Genomic DNA, 11293 nt, shown 5'->3' on the forward strand with positions numbered 1-11293 from the left:
AGGAAGGAAGGAAGGAAGGAAGGAAGGAAGGAAGGAAGGAAGGAAGGAAGGAAGGAAGGAAGGAAGGAAGGAAGGAAGGAAGGAAATAAATAAGGGAGAGAGGGAGAGAAGGAAGGAGAGAGGCATGAAGGCAGGAAGCCAACCAGAGCCAACTTCCCTTACAAACTATCTTAAGCTCATTTAGGAAAATCATATAGAAATAACTGCCAATTATTTTCAGTTTGAAGAACTGGTTTTGTAACTTGGCTCAATGCTTATCTATTGAAAATGCAGTGTAATTTCTGCTTTCCTGAAAAGAAAAACAATTCAAAGAAGACATTTAATCTGCACATTTTAAAAACATCTCTCCAGAAATAGCAGAAAGCATCTAATACTCTCCCCACTATTACTGTTGATAACAAACAATGACAGTGAACATTTAAGACCTGATATTATCAGCTGCCAATTCTTTGGATGTTTCTCATGGCAAAAACATGGTTTAGTCGGTCTATGGCATATTTTGTGTACTCATTTTTAATTATTACGGGATAGAACATAGAAATCCTGGATTTTTATTTACTTATTGGTGCCTGTACTGGGGCTTGAACTCAGGGCCTTTTACTTTCACTCAGTTTTTTCGCTCACAACTGGAGCTCTACCACTTGAGCCACGGCGGCTTCAGTTCCAAATTCTGGCTGTTCTATGAAAACTGTGATATTGTGGTGAATGGGCCAACACTGTCCCCATGTGACCAAAAACTGGCACTTATCTGATTTAAATAATGCACCAATACTTTTAGCCTTGATTACTAACCTTTTCCTCGACGGCCCTTCTTCAAAATCTGAAGAACTAACATCGTTGCTAGTAGAGGACACTTGGGATGCATCGTCCTTCTCATTCTCTGACTGTTCTGATGCTGGTCCTAATCCCTTAGATTGGTCATTACCAAGGAGCCCTACAGGTGAAAAAAGGGGATAAACACTTAAATATATCACATCAGGAAGCAGCAGTTTACCACAGTAAACCCTACACAATGGCTAACGAAGACAAACAAGAATGTGGGCAACAGAAAATTCACAAATGCATATCCCCTTTTTGAATGGGAAATCCAAAAGGCTGGAACTTTGTGTGTTTATTTGTAAGGAGTAGCTGGAGGAAGGAGAGACAACAGGGTCTTGCCATGTAGCCCAGCAGCTGGCCTTGAATTCATATTCTTCCTGCTCCAGTCTCCTACATCACAGGCATATATGCCATCCAATCCAGCTACGATTCTTTTTCCATGTATGTAAATATCATCTGTGACTGAAGCATGACTTTTTGGTTCGTCCAGCCATTCCACAAGATTTGACTATTTCATTCCGTGTGAAATCTCTCTTGAATTGAAACATTTAAGAGTGGTTTCTGTTCTTTGTGAAGAAAACTGGGAAGAATGGTATCTCTCTAATAGATATGTAATACATTTTATCTGGTAACGTTCAGGGAAAACTGCAGCACAACAAAAGGCTGGGACTTGCCCTGCTTATGCATGTGTGTAACTCCCTATGGTTTCAGACTTTCGATAGTGACATAAGGTTGGAAATCTAATGCTATGGAGTAAGTAAAATATCATGGCTATTTACTTGTCACATGGGGTCTTAAGGATCATGGCTACAGCATGGAAATAAAAATAAGCTTCCCAAATATTAGAAAGACGTTAAGGATGAATGTGGTCAGCATTTCAGGAATAATACCTGAGCTATGTATTCTAGTAAGAATTTGTCCCATACAGAACCATCTCATGAAAACCAACAGTGGCTAGTGTCAATAGGAAACAAATTCTAACAAACTATTTTTTCTAACTTTAATTTTTAAAATGCCAATGTTCCCTTAACATGGACCCACACACAATGGTAAAATCCATGCTTCGGGACTCTCTCCAGTCTGAAGCCAAAGTCCAGTCAAGATGGCCTCTCTGTTGCCTTTTCTTCCCCAGCTTCCCTTCTTTTTCTTCCCTTTTTCTTTTGAATACTCTTCAATAGGATGAGTGCATGGCTCAAGGAGAAGAGCATTTTCCTAGCAAGCATGAGGCCCTTAGTTCAAACCCCCAATACCACAATAAATGGATAGAGATAAATGTACCATTTCATTAATTATTTCAAGTAGATTAATTATGGAAATATTTCTGATGTATTAAATTACATCAAATCCACTACAATTAACTTAACCTGCTTGCTTCAATGTATTTGTGCCTCCAGAAAAGTAAAATTACCTATGTGTTTCAAATAACCTCTCTATTAGTCCCAGTACATTGGAGAACTAATGCAGACATAAGGGAAAACCAAATCATTAGGATGACACAGACTATACTTTCAACAGAGATTAGAAACAGACCCAAGGTCCTGATTTAAGATCCCTTCCCCTGCTCCAGGGGTAGGGATATGCATCTTAACTCTCTGAGTGAATCTTAGATGAGCTCAGGGTTTCAAAAATGTACATGTATGTAAAGGAGAATACAGCATGGAAAGGAAGGAGGGGATGTGAATTCATTTAATTTCTTAACACCTACTAAATTGCCAGGGCACTGGCATGGCAGTAATCAAACAAAATCTATACTCTAGTGACAGGAGATACACAAACACAGATGTACCGCCATTTAGTACAGTGTGCAAGAAAAGAACACAGTCCATATCTAGCAGGAAAAAAAAGAAAAACAAAACAAGACCAAGCTTTAGGGGAAAGCCAGTGATGATGAATCAATGTAACCAGACAGCCAAAAGAACAGGAATATACCTAAACATCAAAAAGCAGGAAAAGTGATGCAGGAGATAAAGACTAGCACAAGAAAATTGAGTATTTACTGGGCCAACAGCTTTCCCTTGAACTCTACCAGTGTTTCTCCAGCATAAGCATATAAAAGGCTCATCCAGGGAGGAGGCCTTACCCCAGACTGTCTATGCTGTCTAACTAACATTCAAAGGTGATCCAAGTCTCCATATGTTGAAAGCCACTAAGATAAGATGAATGTGGGCCATGTCAGTAAGGGAAGACCCAGCCCCCCACCCCCAGCCTTTATCACAACATAACTCTCAGGAATACAATCATACCAAAGGGCAGCAGCACATTCACGGGGGGCTCATCCCTTTTCCCAACAATTTTGTGAGGTGGCTTGCTAATAAAACTTGTCACTGGGTTATTACTAACAGTTAGCTGATACAAGAATAGACTAAAAAAACTAACATGTACAATGTGCATGCCTACAAAGTGTACATGTAAACAGGCATACACTATAAGTCATATACTTTCTCCCCCAAACAACTGTCTGAGCACAAATTCAAGGAAACTGTATGAAGAAATTTTGCATCATGAAAAATACGTAGGGACTTTAATTGACTTAATTGTGAGCTCAATGTGAGGCAAAGGAGGGCAATGATGCTGCTCTGATCCCAAGGCACAACTGAGCTACACTGAAAAGATTCAAAGTAGTGACTCCATTGTCCCCCTGCCCTCATCAGACTAGTGCCTTCAGAGCACTCAGCCTTTCCCCATTGCAAGATGAACAATGAGGTTGACCTGAACTAGAACAGACATCCATGGATTGTTGTCTGAATCCAATTCACTCTCCAGACTCAGAAAATGGGGCCCAGACACAGAAAATTAATTGCCTGTCATACATACAAACTAAAAGGGCCACAGCTTTTCCTGCTTTTCCTATCCTTTATGAAGAGGCAAGCCTGAATCTGTACTGCAAATGATCGACTTTCTCAATCTGAATACTCGCATTCTACATATACTGACTCAGAAAATTTTACAGTTATTTTTAGTTTGATAATCTGCATGGATGGATAAACCAGGGCTTTTATTCTTTCCTTTCCCAAAATTCACCCCATTTTTCACATCTCCACTATACTAGCTATCCCATTTCAGTCCTAATGTTTTAAACCAAATCACACAGCCTGCTTAGTGTAGGAGAGCCAGGTCAGCAAGATGCAATGTGGTGCCACAGGGCAGAATAGCCATTATTATAACATTAGAGGAGCTAATGTGTGCTGCCTTTTCTTTCCCCTGTGTAACAAAGCCCTGCTACCAATGTTTTAAATTATTATTTTTAGTCAATGAGAAATAATGAACCTTCATCCCCCCACTTCACACAATCACATCATTTTCTATTTTTCTAAAGCCCTCCCCCATCAACATAAACCTTTGTTAGGGAGAGGAGGTTAAACAGAGGAAATTGAATGGCCCGAAGATGCAGTCTTCTCACATTAACATTTGTTCTCCTCTATTAATATTCAGTAGGTTGAACTTAAATTAAACCATGTCTATTGTCTTTCACAAAAGCAATAAATATAAGCTGAAAATTCCAAATCATGGTGTTAAAAGACAGCCTGGGGATCGTGCCTGCACCCTGGGCCTAAACACCATCAGCTGACAGGGGCAATGTGTCACAGTTGGACACTACAGCACAGCAAGCAGAGAACCACCCCTACCACTTCCAAGAAATCAAACACAATCGAACCCCGCCACCAAGGACTCAGCAAATTCAGGAGCTATTTATCCCAAATTAGCAAGAAATGAAAGGGCTCCTAATGCCACACAAGGAATACAACACAACAGGCTTCTTCTCTGAGTCAGAAATCACAACAGAGATGGGCAAAATGAATTCCTGTTGGAGATTGTTGGGATTATGTGTATGATCATCTCCCTGTTGTCTTAACAGAAAGAGGATTAGAAAAATTGAAATACAACTTAGGCTGATGACTCCTTCAGCTAAGAACTTCTAACACAGTTGATGAGAAACCTAGATTTCAGAACACAGAAACACAATTTTATGTCTTTTCTACCACCCTCAAAAAAAGAACTAGTGTATACAGTCACACTAGCGTGTTTTGGACACAAAGAGGTATCTACAGTTCTTTCCCATCAGGTCCACAAATAGTAACAGACAACACAAAAACCAAAGGAAAACTTAATGCCTGTATTCCACAAAAGCAATGCCAAAAGGGGGTTAAAAAAAGCAAAAACAAGGAGGGCTTTGAAGCTGTTCCAGTGCTTCTCTAACATCTGGAGCACACCAAACTTATTAGCATATTAGGCAGAGTCAATGTATTTAGCTTTGTTGTAGGAGACACGCACAAAAGGTGATTCCATGTTATAGAGCCAACGCCGTCTGTCACCCTGTCCCTGTGAGACAAGGTATCACATTACATATTAAACAGTCAAGCTTCGAAAGAGTGCTTTCATTTTCAACAGCAGTTTCTCCCCATGTGTGTGCATGTGTGTGTGTGCTTTATGCTCGTGCAGCACACATATACACGTGCATATACACAAGCAGGGATTTGAGTTGAGAGGAAAACTATAAAAGCAGCCCCTTTTGGTTGAGGCCGAACCCTCTCTGAGGTAATCAGAATGCATGCTTTGCCGCCATTACTGGTGAAAAATAAAAGCCTACGCTCACCCAGACTTTTGAAAGAAACATTGGATTGTCTGCTTTACAGACAGTTTAGGCAATTCTAATGCTAGGCCAGCTTCACAGGGTCACCATGAATGTGGGTATTAACCCCAACTGTGCACATGCAGGTCACCAGTGACACTTGCAACAGAAGATAGGGTTGGTTCCAGGGCCAGGGGGCAAGCAGGGCAGAGAACCTGCAAAGCCCAGCTCAGGCTTGTCTACTGACATGCTAACCAGATCAACACACTGATGTGGATGAGAGCAAGTGCAGGATCATGAGGCAAGATGTCGGAGGCACATTATGGTCAATGAGGTGCAAATGACAATGGCTTCATACCTCTGATTATGAAAAATAACTACTTTCTCTCCTGAGAAAGACCCTTCAGTCAACTGGGGCTCCTCTTTGTCTTGTCTCAAATCAGCTTGGAGACTTTCCATCACTGCCAACAAAATGTAATATCACCCCCCCTCTCTCTCTATCTCTCTCTGTCTCTCTGTCTCTCTCTCTCTCCAGGGCCCTCAAACCACATAAACTGATAAACTGCACAAGGTTGAGGGTAGATATTCCTTCATTTACCCCAACCCCCAAAACATCAATCTTCAGTTTGTATTTTATATGTAAACAATCCCACAAGAACACTTTGACTACCACTAATCTCTCTCTGCACAGACCTATTCTTAGGAAATCTAAACCACCTCTGGAAGCCCCAGCTTTTGAGAAAAGTGGGAGGTAAATAATCCAACCCAGAAAATGTGGGCTACTGGGTAGAATGAATATACATATACATACATGTATATATGTATATATGAGTGACAGTTTTCAGAATCAAGACTTCAGGGAACTTACAGCCCATAAAGCATTTCCTCACCTTGAGCAACAAGGAAACAAGGCCAGCAGACATCTCGAATTACACAGGAATGGGTAAGCAGATTATTGCTACTCCAAAAATGTACATTATTTTCAGCCTAATCCTTGAAATAAGTGACACCCAAAGACAAAAGACAACCCCCTTCCCTCAATCTAACCAACAATCACAAGAAGAAAGCAAATATAGCTCTCTGGTGGAGAGAATCCAACAAAATAATAAAACAAAATAAGCAGCGAAGACGATAGATTAACTTCATGATTTTTTTTTAATCTTTCAGTAGGAAGGAGAGAGGATCTTCAAAGATTTTAGAACCAGCTCAGGAGCTATTTGACTTCTGGTGACCTATAACCATTTTTGGCATAATTCCCTTACTTCTTTTGGTCATTACTCAATCTTCCTTCATAATTTACACATTCTTTACGCTTAACATGGCTCTCAAAGTAATCAGGGTAAGAAACTCCAAGCATCATGGCTGAACTATAAATACTTACAATGCTCTATAATGCCAAGCTCTACTTTCACATCCAATCATTATGACTCTGCTATCCCAAGCCATAACTTTTCTACATCTACCTACCATCTCAACACCCTTTGAAATGTCACATCCACAAACCAGTCAACACAAACCTACCATACCAGGCAACCTAGTTGAAAACAACCACCAAAAGCATGGACGCTTGCAATTCTCAACTAACTAAAAGGGCTTTCCAGCACAGAGGGTTCATGACAGAGTACCTTGGAGGTCAAAATCTGCCTTCCACATCCACAAGAAAAGTGCATAAAAAGCAACACTGGACATAGCTCATTTTTTGTTGAAAATGAGCTGCAGAATAATGGAATTATTGCAGAACAAGGGTAATCAGAATCATATGGATAAACATAAGACAGTTTGATATTTTTATTAAAAAATAAATCAATGAGACCAGTGTATTCAAAACATTCTGTTTAGATACACTGACATGTCAATACTTGGTTGCTCATTCTGCTTTTAAATCACATTATGGACATTTTGTGCTCCTCAAAAGAATTTTCTCATATATATATAAAAAGCATGTTCACAGATAGCTAATGATACTCTACCTTTGAAGTAAATACAACGTATACATGTATGTAGTAGGTCTTTAAAGCTTCATATCATTAAATCTATCCCATAGATGTAAAGTATCTAAATGAAAACTGCTCTCTGGTTTTACTAAGGCTCTCCAAAGGTAAGCAAAGTTGACTTTAATGCCCAACAATAAGCACCATCAAGTTATCAGTTTGTATACTAACCTGTGATGATGCTCAGGCAAAACTCCACAATATAATGTATGAGTAAGTTAACAGCAACACCCTTACCCCCAAATCTCTTTCAGATGCTTTTATATCATGGAAAAGAAGCATAAAAAATTCTGTTATGTTTTGTCTGTAGCATAATTGGAGAAACAGCAATTCCTCCAGTTTCATTATTACCTCCCCTGAATATAAACAAATGGGACTGCCCACCCACTTTTCAGATGAATATATTAGGAGAGGGCTAAGTGGTCTATTCAGAGTCCAAACAAAACAAAACAAAACCTGCTGCCAGTAAACAAGTTGAGAGAGGCCTACTGCCTCTTTCCAATACTGAAATACAATGGAAGCTGGGACTGTAGGAATGTGGCCATGTCAAGGCACCTACAATGGATGGCGTCTAACATTTATCTGTGTTTAAACAGAGGAGTGCAAATATGGGCTGCAGAAAAAGAAAAATATGGGAGAAAAAGGAAGGGTACTCTGAGTTTAAAACATTCCTATTTAACCCAGAATCACTTAAGGACTGAGTATCTATTTACATGCCTCAGTTTCCTCCATCTTTCAAAGGAAGAAGAGAAGAGAAACATGAAAAAAAAAAAGATTTAAGAGAAATGAAACCAAACGTGCTGTTTATAAGGAAAACCAAAGGTTGGGTGAAGATGAACTAATTAACTTTAATCAAACACCTATATTTAATGCTGGGAATGATCATATAAACTGGTAACAAAATAAAGGGATCAGCAGATATCTGGATGGCAGTCAGTCCCTAGAGAAATGTCTAAATTCATACAAGCCTGGTTAAAACTGCAGATTTGGCCAAAATGGTCAACAGAGCTTAATGCATTAAGAGCGACATTAATTCTCTCTTGTAAATTTCCACAGTGCCTTTGCAGGAGCAACCACTGCCCCTGGGGACAATATAAAAGCTAAAAGAATATTAGTATCAAGCAAATCGCAGACTCTCTTTTACATACTACTCACAAATATATATAAATATATATATATTTTTTTTTTTTCCTTAAGCACCTTGCCATCTGTAATAGATTTCATCAGGACCCCAGCAGGGAAACCACAAAGGCCTATTTCTCCAACAAAAGCCATACCAGCCTGAAAAGAATCTCGAGCTATTTGGTTTTTATTTTATTGATAGGAACAGACCTTCTATCCCAGGTTCCTCAAGATAAGCCACCAAAAACTGCACCTGGCAGACCCGTGGAGCAGCCATCCTCAGAGCCGGATCATTGCAGAGAGGCAGAGAGGAAGAAGGGCAGAGAGAGGGAGGGAGGGAGGAAGAGCGCAGTGAGGCAGGCACCGGAGCACTTGTCAACAATCCTCCCCTGTACGTAATAAGCAAGCGGCAGTGCAGATTCCGCGCAGCAATAGGACGGCCAAACAGCAGCGGGCCGAGGGGGAGGGGAAACAGACGGGAGAGAAGGTTATTTATGTGCCTGGAAGGGAATCGAACACCAAAGAGGAGGGGTCTCTGGGCCGGCGCTTCCCCCCAACTCCATCTTGATAAATTATAATGGGAAAAAGAGAAAGAATGACTAGCTTTTCATCCTGCCATTTCCCTCAACCTGCAATGCAGACAAATATGAATTACAGAATTTCTGGCATCTGGAGGGAGAGGAGACACCTTGGTTGGAGGGGGACGTTCACAGTTTAATTGTCCACACTTTCACATTCACGGCCTGTCAGGCAATGCACTAAAACCATGCTGTGAGCACACGCACATGCACACACATACAACGTACGCACACACGCACACGCACACGCACACGCACACACACACACACACGCACACGCACACACACACACACACACACACACACACACACCACCTCCAATGACAGCAGAATCCAGGGCACAGTTTCAATGGCATCCCTTTTTAATATCATAATCTGTGTCATTCAGCACTTGCCTTTTATTTATTTTTATTTGTTTTTTTGGCTGGGAAACCTGGGCAGCTCTCCAGACAGACTGCAGAAATCTCTTTCCACATGCTCCTCCTCTAGCCCACCCTCCCCCCTCCTTCTGCAATAGCAGTCACCACAGAGCTTCATTACTTATGAAGTGACCACATGGGCAGGCATGGGCCACTGGCAATTCAGGGACACCCCTCCCCCTAGCCCTGCCAGGGCCCCGCCCCAAAGCACATAAATTGATCTAATCTAATCAAACAGAAGCTGTTTTCCCTCATTGTTTCTTGAGGGTCTTTCACAAAACAGGCTCTGTAGCCTGGCAGCTGCAAAGAGAGGTGAAAAAGGCAAGCGTCCAACTGGCCTCAGATAACTGGAGTGCCCCCCCCTCTCTCAATTCTTTTGAAGCTTTTGAACTTCATCTGGCAACTGGCGATGTGCAAAACACATGTTCTCAACACAACTCACATGTTTCTCTTTCTGTCCATCCAGGAAAGGGAAAAGATGGTGGCTAAGCTCTGTGAACACCACAGGGGCCCGAAAATTTTCCTCAAAGATTAATCTAAGGGCACCTTGAAACCCCTTAGCAATACTTTTACTGTTGCTTCCTGTTTGTTGGCCCATCTCATGAGACCCCAAATCCTAATACTATACACACATTAACTTATTTAGAAGATGTTACCTAAGACCGAGTGATTATTATTTCCATCATGCAAGTACCAGTAGACTAAATTACCATGGCAGGTTGTTTGTGATGTGGTGTGGTATGTATGTGTGTGACAGAAAGAGAGAGAGACAGGGGCCGGGGGAGTCCTAGAACTTGAATTGAGGGCCTGGGCACTGTCCTTGCGCTTCTTTTGCTTAAGGACAGTGTTCTACCACATAAGCCACAGCTCCACTTCTGGCTTCGACTGGCTTCAAACCGTGATCTTCAGATCCCAGCCTCCTGAATTGCTAGAATTACAGGTGTGAGCCATCAATATCCTGCTCACAACCTGTATTTTTAAAAGCATCAGAAGGGAGATGATCATCATCTCTAATATCAACTTGGTATCAACAATTTTGCTATCATAATTACATTACTGACAGGGGAAGAGGAAAATGTGGCTCAGGACAGCCAAGGTCCTAACAAAGATCAACAGATAGGCCATTTTAAAGCCCTGTGACATTTGTGGACAGGTGTGTGGTGCATCCTCAAGATAGAATCCTGCAGAACATGGGCCAGAGCATCCCTCTGCTGCAGTAGGCCAGTGTCTTACACACAAAAAGTTATACATCATCAATGAAAGGACATTTAGGGGTGACTATTGGTCTTTCCTCCTCCCTTTCTTGGGGGGTGCCTTAGTTTCTGCATGAAATGAAGAGCAGAGAATAGGAAAGGAGACAGGCAGACTTTTTTATGTATACTAATTCTGAGGGAATGAGATGAGAAGAGAAAGTAGGAATTTGCAACATTATACAGCTTGCATAAATGAGCTTTTGAGACACAAGTGCAGATACTGGTTTCTCTTTAACATCCCCAGCTTGGACATTCTGACTGTGAACAGTATTCACCACTGCTTCCTCTCAGAGAAAATGAAAAGAAATCAGGTGTTTATTTAAGTGAAAAAAGATCAAAGAAACCTAATTGTCAATCTTCCCAAAAAATATATACAAATCCACTCTGGCCTTGAAGCAGCTGTTGGGCAAGAAAGGGCAAAAGGAGTCCCTTATTAAAAAGAACATTAGGGCTGGGAAGGTGGCTCAGTGGTAGAGCGCTTGCCTTGCATGCCTGAGGCCCTGGGTTTGATTCCTCAGCACCACATAAGCAAAAAGAAAAA

The 11293-nt window shown here is 41.1% G+C and overlaps 1 protein-coding gene across 1 annotated transcript in view; it reads right to left on the reverse strand.

Annotated features, from left to right (window-relative positions):
- The window catches only part of Jarid2 (jumonji, AT rich interactive domain 2), a 241640-nt gene that overhangs the window by 94549 nt on the left and 135798 nt on the right, over window positions 1–11293 (reverse strand). The window contains exon 3 of the mRNA XM_013030449.1: window positions 793–934. Within this exon, the coding sequence (XP_012885903.1) occupies window positions 793–934 (142 nt within the window). The remainder of the gene's footprint in view (window positions 1–792; window positions 935–11293) is intronic.

This window comes from Dipodomys ordii, unplaced genomic scaffold, assembly GCF_000151885.1.
Source record: "Dipodomys ordii isolate 6190 unplaced genomic scaffold, Dord_2.0 Scaffold130, whole genome shotgun sequence".
Lineage (NCBI taxonomy): Eukaryota > Metazoa > Chordata > Mammalia > Rodentia > Heteromyidae > Dipodomys > Dipodomys ordii.